Here is a 21,767-nt window from a genome sequence, read left to right as displayed (position 1 = left end):
TCAATTATGAAGACCGACACTAGTTACATTCTTCAACAGAAGTTCTCTTCTTGCTTCCTTTGGTTGATAATTTTTGAATGTTGAGGCTTCCAAGAGTACTTCAAGTGACTGGGGTCCTTCTTTCTTTGAGTGGAAAAAGGGTCTTTGAGGTCTTCTTCTTCTTCCAAAAGATATGACGATATGATCTTTTTCATGTGATGGATAGTCATCTTTGATGCTCTTCTTACGCTCGACCCTTATGTATCCTTCTTCAATTGGATGATTTTCAAGTTGCCCCTTCTTCTTGTCACCTTAGCTCTAAAACCATGTTGAGAAATCTAGGGCAGCTAGATTAGGATGATTTCTCTTACTTTGATAACTGTGTATGATTTTCTTTTACTTAACTTGATGTACTTGTAATTAGCTTCTTCTTTCACGTGATTATTATTGTGTTCTTATCATCAAACAGCTACCAAACTATGAAGATCAATGAGACAAGAGGACACAAAATATAGGCTACTAACCAAGGCCAAAACCTCTCCCTTTGAGAGGAAACCCCACAAGGATTCTTCTCTTCTTATAGAATCTTCAAATGATGAATTCCAAAACCTAAGACCTTTGACAAAGACCCCTCTAAGACCAAGTCAAACTTCACTTTAATGAACTTGCTTTTCACAAAGTCAACCCAAGTCAAACTTGCCTCACAACTACTGCAACTTCTCCTTCGACCTCAATTTCGGACCTGCAACTTATCACTGCAATTTTCGAACCAGCTGCCAAAACCCTAGCTTGCACTTGCAGTTGGAATATGGTAAAATATGTTTCCTTTCTCCTTCGCTTGGGGATCTCCTTTCTCCTTAGCAACTCGGCCTTCAAACTTTATTTTTATGAACCCAAACTTCGGCTTCTCTTAGCTGGTCTGCAATTCGGTCTTGCTGGAATAAGATGATGCCCTAACTCTTTCGCACGTGTGGAAGATTGTAGCCCAAAAACAATCCTCTCATTCAGTTTGTCTTCCTTTTATTCTCTTCTTCTTCACTGGTTATTCTTGTCCTTCTTGTGCTTCAACGAGCTTGATGGATACTCCTTTGATGAGGTTGAGTTCTTCCTTATATATAGGCTTCCTTGTGATGTTTGAACAGCCCTAATGAGGCCGACTTGTCACTGTTAGGCCGACTTGGTCTTGGAGGGAGTCTTTTGACTCTTTTGACACTAAATTTCTTTGACTTGATACCACTGTTTTAAAATTCGGCCGAATCGAATCCGAAATGGCCGAGTTGATCCAAGTCATTGAAGAATTTTATGACCCGGCAGAAAAACCAATTCAGGAGGCCGAGTCATGACTGACTCAGCCGACTTATTGCATGACTCGGCCGAGTCAGTCATGACTCGGTCAACCCATTCGTTTCCACATCTACTCGGCCGAGTCATTAAATTCGGCCAGTCAACCAAAAAAACAACAATTTTTCTAATTTTTTTTTTACTTTTTAACATTTAGGTGATTGTTGGGGACTCCAAGGTGTTTTCTAAATTGGTTAAGTGCTATTTGGGGTCCATTCCCCTCTCCTAGTATTGATATGCTATTCAAGTAAAAGTGACATTCTCCTTAATCTTCATTTTCATCCTTTTACTTAAGTTTTTAACATTACCATGAAATGACTCAGGATGTTTGAGAGTGGTTCCAGCCTCATTGGATTTCATATGGAGCAAGTAGACGTTTAGATTTCATTCAAAATCCAGCAGACTTATCAGTTTTCCGGGATTTTAGGATTGGAGGATTGCAATGTTTCCATTGAATTTTGTCATGTATTAGGGTATGAAACTCGTATTTAATCAAGAGCGCCAATCCCTCTATGTACCTTGATGTTAGTGACATTGGTTGTCGAACTCCTTCGGGATTCACTCCCAAACCAGGATCTTCCGCTCCCGCTCCCGCTCCCGTTTTCGCTCTCGCTCCCCACTTTCACTCCCGCTCCCAAGTAACACTGAGCCAGATGATGTTGGCAACTCTAGCAGTAGCCAGTAGTACTAGTCACAAACTTTTGTTGTAGAGGCCATTTATAGCCTCCTTGGTTATGTGTTTTTGTTTTGATCTCTATATCATCATCGTGTATGTATTGGACAGTGCACTGGGTGCCATTTTGATATAATGGATATATTCATGAGCCTACTTTGATCATATGTTGTCTTCTATCTATATTCTAATGTTGTGTTTGGAAACATGAATGAAAATCTTTAAAATTATGTGTTTTTATAAAAAATAAATATTTCATGTATTTTTTACAATGACCGAGTCATTGAAATCGAGCCGGCCGAGTCGATACCGAGTCAGAGTTGACCCTCGGCCGAGTCGGAGTCGGAGTCGGAGTTTTAAAACATTGCTTGATACATGATGCCCATATAGGCTCTTTACATATGACAATGACTTCTTTGACTTCATGACAAAGCCCTAGATGCACACAATGGGTGCATGACCTATAAATAAAATGACCTAGAGCATGAAACCCATGCTATAATAATGATAATAGTAATTTCTTTTCTATTTATATCAAATACATAAAATCAATATTACATAAGACATTATGAAGACCGAACCTAGTTACATATTTCAACAGCCATGATTCTCCCCATTGACCAAATTTCCATTGACCGCAACAATTTTATTGATGGAGGGCATGTCACCATACAAACATCTTGACTACAATGCACTTAATAATTCAAACATGAAAAATAGACATCCTCCTTCAACAATTGATGATTTCTAAATTTCACGGAAGGTCATAATTTCTCCAAAACATATGTTAGTAGTGGGCATCCTGAAATTTCAAAATCTAATTCACATATAAGACAGAACAGATATTTGGCATGTTAGATCACCACTACATACTTATGGTTATTCCTCCAGACTAAACCAATGGATCCCTGCTTATATAGTATGTTCTTAAGGTGTTATATTGGATAGCATGTGTTTATAGTTCAGATGATTTTAAGATTTTCAGTAAGACCAAAGAGGATAATTTGTAGCATCAACAACCATATTAAATGATGGAGGGAAATTATGATAAACTTTCCTTGAGAAAATTTCAAGGAACAGGTTGAATGTCTAAGAAATATTAATTTGGCCAAAGCTATTCCAGTTCAACTCCAGGAAGATCAAAGTAGAGTGTGGTCAACCCCTGTCAACACACATGAGGTGAAACAATTTTATAGTTTTGCAAGTTTCTGTCAACCTGTGTTGGATTTGTCAAAGTTGACCGAGGGTTTGGTAAATCTACTAAGGAAAACCCAAAAGATTCATTTGGAGAATGTAAGCCATTAAAAGTAAGAAAAAAGCTAGAGTTCTATCTTTGAGTCACCTTTGAGGTTGTAACTTGTCATTGCATCTTCTATGTCAATAAATTTATGGATTTTGCATATGAATTTTATGATCTAAGTCTCAAATATTACTGCAAGCTAGAGTTCTATCTTTGAGTCACCTTTGAGGTTGTAACTTGTCATTGCATCTTCTATGGCAATAAACTTAGTTACTTATGGATTTTGCATATGAATTTTATGATCTAAGTCTCAAATATTACTGTCCATATCTAATTTATAGTAAATGTGAATCTGTAGCTATAGGAATCTGGTCCAAGTGGAGAATAGGTCAGCTTAACTACTTTTTGTGAACTATGGTATAACGTGGATGATACACTTGACAGAATACATAGCTATTGAATTAAAGCTTCCTTTGACAATTAAATTAACAGTGTATACAAGGATTTAATATAAAAAGCAGCCTGCGCATGCAGGTTTCACAAGTATAGCTCAAAAAGGAAAAAACCCGGATGGGCTAGCTTATGCCAAAATGGTCACAAGCTAGAAGCTGCAAGCCAAAACCACAGGTTAGCTTAAGCCAAAACACAGAGATGAAAGGATATATTGCTATTACATATTCAGCTCACATTATATTAATCTTTCAAAGCACAAGATAGTTCAAGCTAAGGCCAGATGTAGATGCTGCAGTGTCGCTATCTCATTTGGTGTGAATTGTATGAGTCCCTAATAGGTATGAAACCTCTTATACATCATTCTAGACCTGTCCATATTACTTTTAAGCTCATGACAAGCATGTCCATTTTTTATAACTGTTTAAAGAATGTTGAGTTTCTTCTTAATAATGCTTGGATGCCAGTTCTTTGTGTCTTGCCAAGTAGGCATAGCACCCATATAATTCTCATGGCCAACAATAAGCACTATCTTATGCCACACCAAAATTTTCCCTTATGGCTAGTAACTTTACATGGGCATATAAATCGATCTGTATAGCCGAAGTATATGCACAACCACCCCTAGAATGATGTCTATTTACCAGCAGTGTACCAATGTGAACATAGACACACACATACCCCCCCTCCTCCCAAGCCAAAGAAGTCAAGAGAGAACAAGATGTCTCCTCCAAAAATTAGTGTCAATCAACAATCAATAATATGACAAGTTACTAGCCTTGACTCGACAAGGTCAAATAGTAAAAGTTGACTCAAACTAGAGAAACTTGGGATTTTCCTTCAAAATTTTAGAAATAAAAAGATACTCTAAATTTCAGCCAAAAAAATAAAATATAATGTAATTTTCACAATGTATAAGTTCAATGCAATGATGCACGCAGAAGCAAAGAGGGTATTTTTAGGACGCAAATCATAGAAAGAATTGTTGTGGGTATTTATCTGTTGCAATGTGTGATTGATTTAAGGGTATTTTTAGGACGCAAATCATAGAAAGAATTGTTGTGGGTATTTATCTGTTGCAATGTGTGATTGATTTTTCCTAATTTTTATTTTCCGTTAAATATATTTCTAGAGTTTAAAATACCAGTGATTTTATTTTCTGATAATTCAGAATTTATTTGGTCAATTAAAAAAATTGATGGGAATAACTAATTGTCATTGAAAATAAATTGGGTCTGGTATTAGGAGATTTAACATGGAATCAAAGCTTTCTTGATAACTCTGAGAGAGAGATCCAAGATCGCTAAGGTTTGCAGCAGCAAGTTTCTTCTTTTTACAGCAGCAGAATTATTTTTTTTATTTTATAGCTGGGGTTTTGTGGCCAAGGTCGATTTGTCAAGATGGCATCACTGAGTAGTTTACAATATAAAGACAGGTTGGATGGGACTGCCAACTTCAGTCCCAGGAAGGAGCGGATTACAATGATGATAAAAATGAATGGTTTGTGGGCTAACTTACCTGGAAATGGAAATGGAAATGGATACGGATCCGGATTTGGACACAGATATGGATCCACCATATTTTTGAAAACCCAAGATCCGGATACGGTGGGGAAACACCACATATACAAAATACTCTAATAATTTATTTATTTTACTTTTAGAAAACATATTTAAAGTTAAAAATCAAAACCATACATGAATGACAACATTAGAACTGAAATCATTAGTTAATTCATAAATCTGAAGATTGAAATCATGATGCACCATGCTTTATACAAAAAGGATAACTGTTAATACAAAATTGAGTTTCTCATCAATGATCACTCTATTGATATGATGATGTACAGTAGGTCTAACTACATGTCAAAAAATGGCTCTATATGCTCATCAATTGAATATTTCAACTCTACATCTTAATCAACCTGTCATCTTCCTTGACATTTGGCTTAAAATCTAAAAATTCCCATCTAGTTACAGTGGTAAATGAATATTGTACATTGTTTGAGAACATGCTATAGTCTATGTATCATATTGTTCTAAGAGGACTCTTCACCTAGAGTTGGATGGGATTGATCTAATTAAATTATGAATGACACAGCCATCCTCTGTACACTATATAGTATCATCTATATATTGTTTTAAAGCTTTCTTGTTAGCATTATCAAAAACTGAAAACTTACATTTTGATGTGTCAAACCTTTCATAGTAGCATTATTGTGTGCTATACAGCCTAAAGTTATTTAATAACTTATACAACTATCCAGACTACATATTAGTAATAAGTGATCTAACTAAAAATCTAACTAGAATATTAAAAAATAAACCCCAAAATCTACTTTATTTGCTTGGGATTTGGCATGTGAGAGCTAGTTGACACAAGATCCATTTTCAATAGCATGGGATCTGTTTATGTGGAGGATTCTATCTGAATCTCGATGGATCCATATCTGAAATGGGGATCCGCAAATCCGGCATCAAGACCCTGTGGATCCGGTAACATAGTTTGTGCGATCTCATGAACACAGACATTCGGGTTCCTTCAGATCCAAACCTTGCAACTAAGCATAATCTCAAGGGTACGGAAGCAAGGTGTACAATTTTGGTTGGTGCGAGGCATCATATAATTCCTCACATATCAGGGAAGGACATGGGACATCAGACGTGTGTAGCCCTAACCAATCTTTACCAAAGCACAACCAAAAATAGGAAAAAGGTGTTGCGGGAAAAATTAAACAGCATTGGGATGAACAAATCAAACATTGTGACATCTTACCTCACAAGGATCCAACGGGAGCATGATGAGCTTTCAACTGTTGGGGAAACTATGATTAATTCGGAGCTGGTGAAGGTTTCTCTGAAGAGTTTTGTTAATCATTCAACCACATTTGTGGACGGGATCCTTGCTAGGCAACAACTTCCTGATTGGGGCCGATTGTGCGATTACTTCACCCAGAAGTAGATCTGGGAGAACTCATTGACCGAAGGACAGCAAATGAGTAATGAGGATAAAGGTGAGCTTACTCTTGCTACACAAGCGAAAAAGGGCAAAGGGAAGGCCAAGCAGAATCAGAGTAGAAGTGGACCTTCACAGAGTAAAAGGAGGACATGAGCAAAATCAAGTGCTTTGCAGGTCACATGTTCGGGCATGTTAGGTTGCTCTAAAAGGTTTTGTTAAGCATTCAACCACATTTGTGGACGGGATCCTTGCGAGGCAACAACTTCCTGATTGGGGCCGGTTGTGTGATTACTTCATCCAGAAGTAGATCTGGGAGAACTCATTGACCGAAGGACAGTGAATGAGTAGTGAGGAGAAAGATGAGCTTACTTTTTCTACACAAGCCAAAAAGGGCAAAGGGAAGGCCAAGCAGAATCAGAGTGGAGGTGGACCTTCACAGACTAAAAAGGAGAAGGACATGAGCAAAATCAAGTGCTTTGCATGTCACAAGTTCAAGCATGTTTCCAGTCAATGTCCAAACAAGAAGAAGACCAAGGCAAAGACAACCAATGCAACCAGCACTCAAATGGACGAAATGACTGAAAAGTTCGAGAATAACTTTGCCTTGGTGTCATGTCATTCTTGAATCGTCATGAGAGGTGTCTAGTTTGTGGATAGTGGACCATCTCGTTACATGATATGACCTCAAGACATTTTCACAGATATACATGTAGAGCTTGGTGATAATACCAAGTATGCAGTAAAAGGCATTAGCACCATAGAGTTTCAAATGGACTCAAGTGGTATCATCGTGGTGAAGGGAGTGTTGTTTGTACGAGGTTTTGAGAAAAATATCCTTTCAATTTCAGCCATACAAGATAGAGGACTAGAAGTCAACTTCACGGGAGGTGAAGTGGTTGTTGGACCAAAAGGAACTGATCCTAGAAAGGAGCAAGTAATTAGGAGAAGGGAGAAGAATCTCTATTTGTTGAGAGGACAGTCGGTGAAGGCTCTCATATATGAGAGTGATAGCCAGAGTGAGATTTGGAATAGGAGGATGAGACACCTACACTATAGGGCTCTTCCTATGTTATGGAGAATGTAATATCCCCACTAACTAATTTTGCTCAGTTCGTTCTAAATTTTTCCAATTTTGGGGATGTAAAATTTTTTGTGCTTTGGGAAAGAATACAAGGAAGCCTTTCACAACCAATAATACAAGGTCTAAGGAAATATTAGACTTCATTCATTCTGATGTGTGTGGGCCTATGTCTAACAAATCACTTGAGGCCATCTTTATTATGTGACCTTCATTGATGATCACTCTAGGAAGACATGGCTCTACCTTCTCAAGACAAAGGACAAAGTATTTGAAAACTTCAAGGAGTTTAGATCTAAAGTAGAAACCTTAACCGAAAGAAAGATAAAAACTTTGAGATCTAAAAATGTTGGGGAATACATTTCAAAAGAAATAGTTGCACATTGTAAAGAAGCAAGAATTAAGAGGGAGCTCATTGTTCCCTACAATCCCGTGCAAAATGGAGTTGCGGAAAGGAAAAGTAGAACAATTGAAGAATGTATAAGAACTATTATATTTGATCAAGATCTACCAAAGTTTCTATGGGGTGAAGCAGCAATGATAGCAATATATATACAAAATAGATGTCCTTATAGAATCCTAGAGAATATGACACCTGAAGAAGCCTTCACAAGAAAGAAGCCATGCATGGACCATCTTCGAATCTTTGGATATCCCACATACATCCATGTTCCAAAGCACAAGTGAAAGAAACTAGATTCTACAAGCATTAAAGGGATCTTTGTTGGCTACAGTCTTTCTTCAAAAGCATATAAAATCTACATTAAGGAAGGAAGACAAATTGAAGTAAGTAAAGATGTTATATTCGATGAGAATCATGCCTACAAAAGATACAAGGATATTCCAATAGATTTTGATGACAAAGATACACCACTATTCGAAGAAAAAGAGCATCATGACAAGACAACCACAAACCAAGAAGAAGTAGAAGGACCAAGTGAGCCTATTCAACCCATGATGACAGCCAAAACAAGGAAGAGGCCAAATTGGTTAAAAGCTACTCTTGAAGATGTCAAAGCACTACAAGGGACTTTTAGAGAAAGCAAAAGACCAAAGAGATATTCAAGATATGCAGCATATATGACAAAATTAATAGAAGTTGAACCAACTACATTTGAAGAAGTTTCTCATCAAGAAGAATGGAAGAAGGTGATGCAAGAAGAATATCAATCCATCATGAAGAATGGGGTTTGGGAAATCGTTCCTAGACCTAGTGACAAATCAGTTGTCACTTCAAAATGGATTTACAAAATCAAACATGCTATTGATGGAAGTATTGACAAATACAAAGCTAGATTCGTTGCAAGGGGTTTTTCTCAAAAGGAAGGTATAGACTATGAAGAAACCTTTGCACCTATTGCAAGATATACTACTATAAGATATTTGGTTTCACTGGCTACTACAATGGGATGGAATATTCATCAAATGGACATAAAAACAACATTTTTGAATGGAACCATCGATGAAGAAGTATACATTGAACAACCAAAAGGCTTTGAGATGAATAGTAAGGACACACATGTTTGCAAACTCAAGAAATCCCAATATGTCTTGAAGCACGCTCCTATGGCATGGTATGCAAGAATGGATGCATATCCCTTAAGAATTGGGTTTGTCAAAAGTTCTGCAGATCTGAACCTCTACATCAAGGAGGTGAACAATGAACCGATCATTATTCTACTATATGTGGATGATTTGTTTATTATAGGGGTAGAGCACAGAATACAAGAATGCAAGATGATGTTGGCAGTCGAATTTGAAATGAAAGATCTAGGACTCATGCATTATTCCTTGGGTTTGAAAGTCTAGCAGAAACTTGGAGAAATATATTTGGGTCAAGTGAAATACATAATCAAAATATTGCATAGATTCGGTATGATGGATTCCAAACCTATGACTACTCCTATGATCACTAATCTCAAGAAGTTGAGAAGCCTCGACTCTAGTCTCGTCAATCCTACTAGCTATCGTAAGTTGGTGGGTTCTATGATCTACCTAGTAAATATAAGACCAGATATATGTTTTGTCATGAATGTTCTTAGTCAATTTCAATTGGAGCCTCGTCATGGCCATTGGATAGTTGCCAAGCATATTTTGAGATATCTGCGTGGCACTATACATCACTGCCTAAAGTATGATGGAAAGGAAGTCAAGTTAACACGTTTTACTGATTCTGATTGAGATGGCAGTGAGACTAATGGAAGAAGCACTATCGGTGGATGTTTCAACTTGGGATCTGCCCTGATTTCGTGGATGAGTAGAAAACAATATCCTATTGCATTAACTAGTGCTGAAGCAGAATAAGTTGTTACATGTGAAGTAGGAAAGAAAGTTGTGTGGTTAAGAAAACTTTTGATAGATTTGTTTGGAAAGCCTCTAGATCCTACTGTGATAAATTGTGATAATCAAAGCAACATCAAGATGTTTGAATATCATGTATTCCATGCAAGGACAAAGCATATCAACAACAAGTACCACTACATTAGGAGACTAGTACAAGATGGGGTCATAAAGCTATAATATATTCTGACAGATGATCAGGTAACTGATGCACTAACGAAGTCTCTTCCGAATAAGAAGTTTGAGCATTTTAGAAGCATGCTTGGATTGGTCGATATTACAGATTCAATTGATAGGGAGAGATGAAGCGTCTAATGGCGGAGTCTTGGGAGGACATCTGGTCGGCTTGTGTGTTGATGTCTAGATCCCGAAGAGGGAGGGTGGCGTTGGTCTTGCAGCTCTGACCATGGATACGCACCTAGATCCTTGGGTTGATGGTTAGTTAGTAAGCTTGATGTTACCTAGATTGGCTGAAAGCTTTAGTCCATCTTAGTCCCACCTAGATAGATTACCCTGGTCAAGAATCTAGTCTGTAGCACTAAGTGTGCTAGAACTCTTTGTAGTTCATGTCATTTTGAAACCTTCCATGTACTTGTATCTATGTGTAAAATGTAATTATGAATACCTCCCTAGTTAAGAAGGAGTGTTGAAGAATGTAACTAGCTTTGGTCTTCATAATTGTACTTGTCAAAAGAAAATTTTATTATTAAAGAAAAATGACTTATTAAAGCATGGGTTTCATGCTTGGGTCAATGTTTTCTAGGTCAAATTCCCCATTGAGGACTTCTAGGTTTTGTCTTGAGTCATTAGAGTCATTGTCATTATTATTAGACCCTTCTTGGGCTTTTGTATCATGTAAAAGGAATTATTTTTAAGTCAAAAAGGTAATTTGTCACCTCCATGCCAAGTCGGCCTAGGTTAGGGCAATTCGACCTCACAAGAAGCTTATATATTGAGCAATTCTACTTCATTTGGAGAGCACCATCAACAAGTTCGATCTCTAAGAAGAAATAGCTGGAAAAGAGTGTGAAATTGCAGGAGGAGGAGGAGAGAAGTTGGGAAGAGGAAAATCGAGTTTTTGGGCTACCTTTCTCTCACACGTGTCAAGATATTGAGATGAAGCTGGGGCCGAAATCTTGTCTTTATTGTAGGGTCGAAGTTCTGAAGCTGGGGACCAAAAATCTGTTGCTGGGGCCGAACTTCTGATCTGAAGTTGCACTTTGAAGAGTTGTAACATGGAAGGCTGAGTAAAGGACATAAGAAGGGTTGACTTGGTGTTTGGACGAGGTCTTTGTCTATGTCTAAGAAGTCTGGAAGTGTCTCATCTTCAAGTGAATTACTGAAGGAAGAGTTCTTCACTGGGTTTTCCCCTTATAGGAGTTTTCCCCTGGTTGTGCGCTGACATCTTGTGTCTCTTGTTCTTGTGATCTTCACACACGCATAATTCGGTAATTGTATGATGAAAGATAATCCAATAAAGAAGTAAAAGAGGCCAACATAATTCATAAGTAATTATCAAGAAAGAGGAATCAAACCCTAATATCTACTAGCATTGATTTCTCAACACTTTAGGGGCATCCTTGATGCCTTTTACCATATCATGCCAATATGGGGAGCATAGCACATTGAATGGCACACCACAAGCACAAAGAAACCAAACAAATTTTGCATCGACCTCATCCCTCGCACCAATATTAAGAAAATCTTCTATTTTTACTGTAGATTCAGAGGTTCTAGAAGATCCATGAGGAGATGAAGGTCGGTGGCCACCAAGTTTAGAGGTTGCAATTATACTTTCATCAGATTGCAGTTTTTGTTTCTTGGCAGCAAGTGCAACACATTTTCTTTGTGCAGCCTCCTCTATTTGGATGTATTTTTTTCCTTTGTTCCATTAATACATTTTGGCAAATATTGATCCTACACCTTCTTTCTTTTCATCAAATGGAAATTTCCCACAAAGATGCCTCCTCAGACGAGTATATGAGCCACTATAAGGTTTTCCATTATGACAATCATGAGGGCAAAGAAATTTGACACTTCCACCACCTTTCTCCACCTCAACTATTGTCACAAAAGGAGACAAGGGTGTTAGTTCATCTTTTGGATTTGCCCCTTTCATTTGAGACAACACTTCATCCTCTTCCCCCTGAGACCCTTCCTCATCTTCATACATTGGGTCAACAATGTGACCACTATCCTCTTCAATTTCTTCCATTTGATGCCTACCCCCCACCAACACCATGAAGACCATAAATGGAATGGGCGCCCAAAAGAACACCATTTTTCCCTCTGATTAGATGAACAACCTGCAATAGAATAAGGGAGAAGAAGGAATGGGAAAGCGTAGGAGAAGAAAGAAGAAGAAAAAGCATGAAAAAATACAAGAAAATGAGCAAGTTGGGGTTTTCTCTTACCTCTTCAACTCTTGAGAAGTTGAGGTAGATGGCAGCCCTTCTCTACTCCAATCTCCTCTTTTTCTTCTCCTCCAAGCTCTCCCTTGTCCTCTCCTCCAAGCTCTCACAAATCTACTCTTCTTCTCTCTCCTATCTTCGTCCAAGCTCAAGATGGAATGTTCAATGATTAGAATGAAAAAAAGAGGGGGAGGATGCCTTTTAACCTCACTTCCCCTCTCTTCTCAATCCTAAAACAGCTCATTGCACCTTCGTTTACTGTGGATCCCACCCACAGATTAGCCAAAAAGAATAAAAAAAACCGCCCTGCCGAAGTGTCTATGTGCCCAGCAAAAGCAATTATGAAGCTTTCCAAAAGCATGCTTGAAGCGGCGTAGAACCATGATTTGCAAATTCGGAAGCTTACCACTTTCGATTTCCCATGAAGTGTATTTTTGCAGGCAGAAACGCACTTCAGAAAACTGACTCGCACTTCGATCGTGAGCTTCCAAGACACTTCTTTTTAAAGCACAGATCCTTCCCTAAACTGAGGGGGGCTTCCTACAACATTGTTTCAATGTCTACAATGCTCAATAATAATTCATTTCAAAATACATAGATGATACTACAAAATGCCATAGATTTTGGACAATTAAGAAGTCCATTGGTTTTCTGATGTGAAACCAATTGGGAAAATTAAGCAAAATGAGTGTTTCTCTTATTTTTATGAGTATTTTACAGACAAATTATTAAGCCTAACTTGTTAGCCTCACAAGTTAGACTTGCTAATTCCATTTGACTTGCAGGTCCAAGCAAATGTGCAAGTCAAAATTGCAAGAATAATTTGGGGCCAATTTAGACTTGAAGAAGCTAACAAGGTTGCAAGTATCATTCGGGGCCAAGTTCTTGGGGGTTGACTTCTCTTTGTTAGCTAAGGAGATAAAGAGTTGACTTTTCTTTGTTACCTAAGGGTTTCCAAGTGGATGGGGCATTGATTTCTCTTTGTGAGCTAAGGGTTTCTACAGAGATGGAGAGTTAATTTTGGTGCGTCAGAATTTTTGTAGGTAACTGATTTATGGTGTAAATTCAGTGGCTGAATTTTCCTTCCCTTGGCATGAAGGTAGGTTTGGTCCTCGTCTAACAAAGTTAGAAGGGTTGATCCTTTACTTAATTGAAACTTGAAAGAGGTGGTCCTTTACTCCATTAAAAGGGTCTTTTACTTCATTAGAAGGGTCCTTTACTTCATTAGGAGGGTTAGTTATGGCCTACCTAAGTTGTCAGAATACATAATGTGTGCCTTCAGTTAAATTTTAAGTTGTTATATACTTTTTTATGAAATAAATAATCCCCCCCCCCCACAAGGAGGATGCTGCTACCTTACCAGCACCATTCCACAGATTCCCCCCTCTTCCCTATGTTTCAGAATGGACAGTGGTATTAATTCACAACCGCAATAGCTGCTTGGAAGCCACAACCTCCCAGAGCATTATGCTTTAGCCAAAGGGATTAAACCAATTGAGCTATTCTTTGGGGATAAATATACTTATAAGTGCACTACATAAGACTTATATGATATTAATGTCATCCCTTCCCCCACACACCCTTGGTACAAGAAACTCATCCACTTGTTCTCAAAGTTAGATGCAACATGGGAGAATTATCATTATAAATAAGAAAAATTGCACTACAACAAATCTCTGCCTGAGGTCAGGCCCAGAAGAGTAAATACCTGCATGGCAATAAAGGAATACATTGTATGATTGAGCTTCCAATGCCCCAATTCATGGGCAATAACTGCAACAACTTCCTCCTCATTTTTGCACTGCACCAAGCAATTTTGTTCCAATCAGTGTTATATGAGAAAATCAACATAATTAGCATATTCAAGTTCCAGGAAAGAAAACATAAAAATGGACTCTACAGGAGTGTAAATTTACGAGTCCTTAAGCTCTATAAATACAAATGAAAACCAATTAGGTCATTTTCTTGAGTTTGATTAACAAGTAAATTATGACTGCTGATGTTCCCCTTTTTTTCTGAAAATAAGACAGGCAAAAAGAAATCATAAACCAATGATGAAAAACTCAATGCATCAAAAAACCATACCCAAAGGTGTGATTACGCTGATCCTGTTCTTCAATCAAACAGATGAAAATTAAATTCAGGGTAGAATGCAACACCCCAGCCAATAGACAGGACCTTTCAAATCCCGGAACAAAGTATTTAATAACAGCAGGGGTAAAAAGTTTAAAAACTCGATTACTGATCAATGTTGCTAATGAACAGTGGTTGGTCCTGCACTGTCCAGCACCTTTCAAGTAAGGTCCTGTGCTGACTAGGTAAATGCCTTACTGTATCAATGTGTTTCTCTAATGAGGTATCAGTAAATTTAACTCCACAAAGCAATCAAACCCTACTTAGTTGCAAACCTACAAGTCTTCCAGCAAAAATATCTGATGTGTGTGTGTGTGTGTATAAACTTGAACTTGTATAAATCTATTTTGCAACCATATTCCTCACTTTCAGCATTCTTGTAATCTCGCCATTTATAAAACCGTGTAACTACAAAAACTTATGACAGACTACCGACATCCATAATATGACTGTTATGCTTGCCACAATGTAACCCTTGAGACCAAAGCATACAAACAAGAAACTCTCAAATTGCAAAATCCAGAAGAACAACATCCTGAGTTGCCTTCACAGCAGCAAAAAGTCCTCTTGAGATCATGAGGGAGGAAAATAAGGCCAGGAGTCCCCGTTTTGCATGCAGCTGACATCATGCAAAACCATATTCTTTAGTGGATCAATTTCAATACAAAATCAATTAAAAATCCATCTCCCCATGACCAAATATTTTAAATATGGATTGTTTCCAAAACCACTTGTGATCCAACATCTCTACAAACTTGCTTGTGTTTTACCAATGATTACTTTCAAAGTCAATCGTACAAAACCTCATTTCTTTTGCACTTTGCATGTTTTATGCTCGCAAACCATTTCTATTTCTAGAGATACATATATAGCTCCATAGGTGTGGAGTTTATCTGCTCTCTAATATCATCAATTGAATTCCAATTCTATGTGCACAATAAAGACCCCCTCAATATAATAATCTCCATAAAAAACTCCATAATAAAGCTCAACTAAGCCAAATAAAGTATGTACGCCCTAGAGAAGTGTGCCAATCTCTCCAACAACAATAAAATATCAATATGTGAATTGAAAAGTGTGTCAAAGAGGGGACAGATCCAACAAAACCCCTAAAACATATCCAAACAAACCCTTCTAAATGTCAAAAGATGCCAAGTGACGTAGGGGACTCATGCAATTAGCATACAAGTAGTCAAATAGGGTCAAAAGGCAACTAGAATGATTAATCATCCTTGAGACGTGTGAACAATGGTTAATAACCACAGTCCATGTTTCCCTTCAGGCAACCACCCTCAAAGCCACACTAATTTGGAATGGGATTTTGTTGCTACTTCATAAGATTCCTACTCATCAACCTAGGCCTACTATTCTCCATCCACTAGTAGCATTCCTATGCTCATCAGTTCTTTCACATACAGTGGTATATCAGTTCCCGTGCCGTATATATGAAATGTGCCAAATGATCTCTCTGATGCCTTAGTTTCAGTTGGTATAGTTTTTCAATGTATGGCATCCCTGCTTAGAAATAGTGCTAAGGATTTAACATGTTAGGTATTAGCATTAGATGGATGTTTTATCACTGATAACTTAGCAAGGGTGTTACCTTATTACTATGTCTAACCATCCCAAGGACCAAGACATAATTGCTTTCAGATATTACTAGGAAATCAAGGTGGGTATCATATTCCATAAAAATTAAAAATTAAACACTCATACATTTCCATCCCATCCATAAAAATTAAACATTCCCCTAACTTAAGGTTGACTTACCCAATATTATCCAGAAAAGGATCATGAAGAAAAATAAAGAAAAATAATGGAAGTCCTAAATTAAATCAAACCAAATAAATGGGTAAAAACGGGAAGAGAAATAAATTAAGCGAAGAAAATAAACTAATTGACCATGCCCCCCAACACCCCACCCCTTTTCAAGTCCTAAGAGTAGAATGCTTATCTAAAGGACTTGAGAAAAAATTAAAGAAAATGAAAAGAAAGGAGAAGTGTGTGTAGGCTGAAATATTAAAAGCTCCCTCTCACAAGAATTTGCAAATAAATGAAAACTCCTTGCCACAATCTAATCAACTACTTGGACCAGACTTAACCCTCAGCATCATATCCGACGTTGGAATTTAATTCATTTGTTACCCTTATATCCCCTTTAAGATAACATCATCCACCTACTTTAACTTAGAGGACTTGGGAAATACCTTATGCCCTAGCCGAAAAACATGTATAACAGCAGTAAGCTTGTCCCCTTCATTAATTTTTGAGTAAACTAGGAACATCGGCTAAGTTATTTGGATTAATATATCTTATCTATGTCAACACCTAACAATTAGTTGAAGTTGGATGTACTATTATAGTTTCAGCATTGTGCATTGGGAAACATGTACCATGCCTCAACGTATGCATATAGTGCTTTGTGTTTTGTGTACCTGCATTGGGATCTATGTACCTACATACAATCATATCTGATCACATTAGGATATATGTCAAAATTTTTGGGATGTATACTCGTGCATTGGGATTCATGCCAACTGATGTGGATGATAACTAGACTGCCATATCATCATCGTACATATACATCAAGTTTTGTGTACACTCAACATCATATAAGCATCATTGTATTTATATTACATGTATATTAACACATATATGAGGGGAGTCCCCTCTTTGATGTATTTGTGTTCACACATTAGAGCTTATTCGATGTATTTGTAGTCGTGAGTCACATCCATGAGTGTGAATCAATGTGGCACGAAGCAGGGACAAAGAAGCATCATTTCCCAAAAATCTACTATATATTTGCATTTATATTAAAAAAACATCCAAAATACCAAATTAGTTGTAGAAGACATGAAAACATGCGTCTTTTTAAATAAATCAAGATAGATATGGCATCCACGATTCCACTGTACCTCATTGATTAATTATTCGAGCATCAACCATCTAGATACTAACAATTACAAACATACATCAAATTTTTTAGCATATCATAAAACATAAACATTTAGAAGATAAAATCATCGAACACTCAAGTAACTTATCTAGCAAGTGAGCAACTGTCAACATGAGTCATGTCCAAAATTCAAATAATAATGTTTACAAAATAGGCCACTTGGTCACCACCAAGACTCAAGTACACACTGAACTAGGAAGAGGAAGACAAGAAAGTTCAAATTCACAACAAGACTACAAGTCTAATCTATGACAAAAGTAGTAAACAATGAATATATCTACTAATCTCTCCTCCTACCACCACGAATAGTACATGAGCCTCTACGTGGTGGCAATGAAGAAGATGGTGAAGATGGTGGCTCTGGAAGTTGTCGCAGTGGAAACGATGAAGATGAGGCCCCTGTTGTTGGTGTTGAAGCACGGAACTTGCGAACCAAGGGATTGAATGGGGGTGGCATCTCAACACAATCATCATCATCCTGGATAAGAGCATCCTATAATTTCTCTAATCGCAACACTTCATCCTCCAAATTGGGCTCCTCTAGATTTTTGTCCCAAACCTTAAGGTCTTTATTAGTCTTTGCATCATCACAATAAAGGGGCAACAATCGCAAGTTGTAGTGAACATAAACCAAGCTCTCTGTCTGGTATAAATTTAACCCGTTCCTTTTAACACTATGGATGAAAGAATAAGAGCTCCAACACCTCTTTGCAGAAGAAGTGTTTACCACCTGTGATAACACCCGCAATGCCAAAGTTTGTAGAAGTGGAGTAGCACCTCCATGCACGTTCCACCACTCAAGAGAAGGTAAATTCTCTCAATCTCCAATTGCATGCATACTCCCAAATGGACCAGTGCTAAGCGTATAGTTGCTCAAATGTTTTTGTAGCATGGCAAACTCCTCCTCATCAGAGACTAATTTATCCAACGCTTTCATATAACCAGATAGAACCTTTGGATCTAGGTGTGGTTTTCTCTAGCTTCCCCCCCCAAAGGTGTTGGTATTGAAAGCAATGATGGATGGTAGTATTAAGGTGTCAAAACATATGCTAAGGAATGGAATGTTTAGCATATCCCATTGTTTTTCCACCTCTGCACGAATATAATTGTACAAGGTGATATCTCTAGGCTCAACAATGTCTATAATCTTCCCCAACATGCTAGCCATTTGCTCATACACCTCCCCAATTATTGGCTGATCTGAATATGCAAACTTGATCATGTAATAAATTGGTTTGGTGAATTGCAAAGCATATTTAATTTGTGACCAAAAGTAACTGTAAGAATAGTGCCCTTGGCTACATTAGCACCATCTCTATCAGTGTTAATGTCATCCCATGATTCAGAGGTCACCATTTTAGTTAAAGCTTGTCTCACTTTCACAATCCACCTAAAGGTGAGGTAATAACTTGCAAATCTTGTTTTTGCAATTTTAAGCAACTGCAACTTGGAGTAAGTGCCATAAAAGTAGTTTACTCTTGTATGCCCTGTGATAAATTTAATGAGTTTCTTTCCTCTCTTGTAAAGCTCATTAATCCATCCACATTCTTTATGCTTCACAATATCATGCATCAAAAGGTTCAATGTGTGCACCAAGCACCTAGACCAAAAGATGTGTGAATGAGTACAGTCAATAACTTTTCCCACTGCCTTGCAATTTGTTGCACTATCAATCATCACTTGAACCACATTATTAGCACCAACATCTTTGATTGGTTTCAATATGAGATCTGCAATGTTTTGGGAAGTTGCATTAATGGAGGAGTCATGACATGCAATAAACACTGCACCACTAGTAGAAACACCAAGAACAATTATCAAATGTTGGTTTCTAACATTTGTCTACCCATCTAATATAATGGATACCCCACAATCCACCCACTCATTTGTAAAATGTGTCAAAGCTCTCTAAACCTTCACTTTTTCTCTTTATAATAACATTGTTCTAGCTTTCTCATAGTTGGGGCTCTTGTATCCTTTTGGGGCTTCATTGATTCCCTTAACCATATCATGCTAATAGGGAGAGCGAAGCACACTGAATGGTACACCGCAAGCACAAATACACTAGACTATCTTTCCATCCGCATCATCCCTCCAAACAACATTAAGGAAATCCCCTATTGTTTTTCTACTTCCAGAGGTTGTAGAAGTACCATGAGAAGATGAGCTACTAAATTCAGAGGTTGCACTTGATTCAAAATGAGTTTCTTGTTTCTTGTTTTTTTGTCGTGCAGCCTCCTCTATTTGGGTGTATTTTATTCTTTGTTCAGCTGAAACCTTAGCGAAAATTGCTATCCCCATGACACCATTTTTGTCATCACTTTCCAACACCCCACAAAGATGCCTCCTCACACGGATATATGAACCACTATATAGCTTTCCTCCATGACAACCTTGAGGGCACAAAAACTTGTACCTTCCACCACCTTTTCCCCCTTCAATTTTGGTCACATAATTCCACAATGGTGTCAATGCAACTTTCCCCTCTTGCATTTCAGTGTCCTCTTCATCCCTTCCTCTTCAAACCCTTCCTCCTCATCATAAAATGGGTCATTCATATGGGGACCACTATCCTCTTCTTCCTCTCCCCTTCTATTTCTACTCCCCACCGACACCATGAATACCAAAAGTTGTATGATACATATAAGCCAAAAAAACACCATTTTGGAATATGAATATATATGAACAACTTGCAATGAAATGAGCACGAAAGAATGGGAAAGAATAGGAGAGGAAGGAGAAAAAATACAAACAACAATAACAGAAAAATGAGTGACTTTGGGGTTTGCACTTACCTCTTTATCTCTTGTAGATGGAAGCCCTTCTTTATTCATCCAAGCTCCTCCTCCTTCACTCCGCTAAGCTCTCGTCAAGCCTCCCTTCTGGATTTCTGAACCGCGATTATGTCGTCCGATCCATACAGGACGCGATTCGAGGTTTGGAACTTGGGGGGGGGGGAGGCATTTCGTGCAACATCGGTATGAATACTAGTCATTGCTCTCTCTCTCTCTCTCTCTCTCTCATTACACTTTAGAAGATTCTGGGAAGTTATTCAACCATTGCTTCATGAAAGTTTACTTTTAGAGCTTCTAGAAAGGGCAATCAACTTCAAAGACAATTATTTTTTGACATAGTGTTCAAAATTCCGCCACATCATAACCATTGCATGTAGATTGACCATAGGAATTCCGAAATGCGGCCATAATAAAAAATAGACAAAATTTTAACAAGTTACATTGTTGCATGAATTGCCACATAAAAGGCATCATGCAATTCGATTGTTTGACATCCACATGTGTGGATCATTATTGAGGTAGCGCTCCAATATTTTTATTAGTTTTTGGAGTTGTCTACCTCACAAATATGGACAAAAAATGGTTGGAAAACCACTTGTATTGAGCACATTGATTGTAGTTGATCGTTAGTTCACTAGTTGGAGATTAATAGGATATTTTCTTTGCAACAAAATATTGGTTAGTCTTTCCTTTGTTATTTAAGTGAGTTGCAAGAGCCATTGTCATAACAAGAAGAGAGACAATATGGAAAAAACAAGGATGCACAATATATGGGTGAGTTCTTCATTAATGTTATTGAGGATGTAGGTGTTGATCCTTGTGTGCAAATCATTACAGACAATGCACCTGTTTTCAAGCTTGTTGGCATGATTGTGGAAGCTAAATATCCACAAGTATTTTGAACACCTTGCATTGTCCATTCCTTGAATTTAACACTTAAAACTATTGCTTCTTATGTGCCTTGGATTGGAAGTGTTATTGAGGATGCATGACATATCCATAACTTTGTACAAAATCATATCAATGCCCTCACAATCTACAAAGAGTACACACATCTATCATTGTTAAAGATTACAAATACATGGTTTGCCTTTGCATTCATAATGATGAAGAGTTTGAGGGAGGTCAAGACCGCTCTTGGGGGCATGGTTATTTGAGAGTTTTGATCTTTTTAGAGGAAGACAAATCAAGTAGCCTCAAAAGAGTCAACAACACAGTGTTAGATGATGCTTGGTGGGAGAGGGTAGATCTCACTATTAGGATCATGGACCCTATCATTGATTTGCTACAATTTGCAAATAAAAACCAACCCATTCTATGAGAGTATGAGGGATGGGATTGCATGATTGAGTCCATGAGGACCATTATTTTACAGAGTGGGTGCCCTGAGTATAAGACATCATCGGAGGC

At 37.7% G+C, this 21,767-nt stretch overlaps 1 protein-coding gene across 2 annotated transcripts in view; it reads right to left on the bottom strand.

The window, feature by feature from the left end:
• Positions 1-21,767, bottom strand: part of ATSTE24 (Peptidase family M48 family protein) — a 233,443-nt gene that overhangs the window by 27,937 nt on the left and 183,739 nt on the right. For both annotated transcript variants that reach the window (XM_089415853.1, XM_089415852.1), the window contains exon 10: positions 14,179-14,271. In XM_089415853.1, coding sequence (XP_089271979.1) covers positions 14,179-14,271 — 93 coding nt within the window. The remainder of the gene's footprint in view (positions 1-14,178; positions 14,272-21,767) is intronic.

Source organism: Pinus tabuliformis, chromosome 3_2 (assembly GCF_031772625.1).
Source record: "Pinus tabuliformis cultivar Carrire ecotype Pingquan chromosome 3_2, CPIR1, whole genome shotgun sequence".
NCBI classification, from domain to species: domain Eukaryota; kingdom Viridiplantae; phylum Streptophyta; class Pinopsida; order Pinales; family Pinaceae; genus Pinus; species Pinus tabuliformis.
This window is presented reverse-complemented; position numbering and strand designations above follow the sequence as displayed.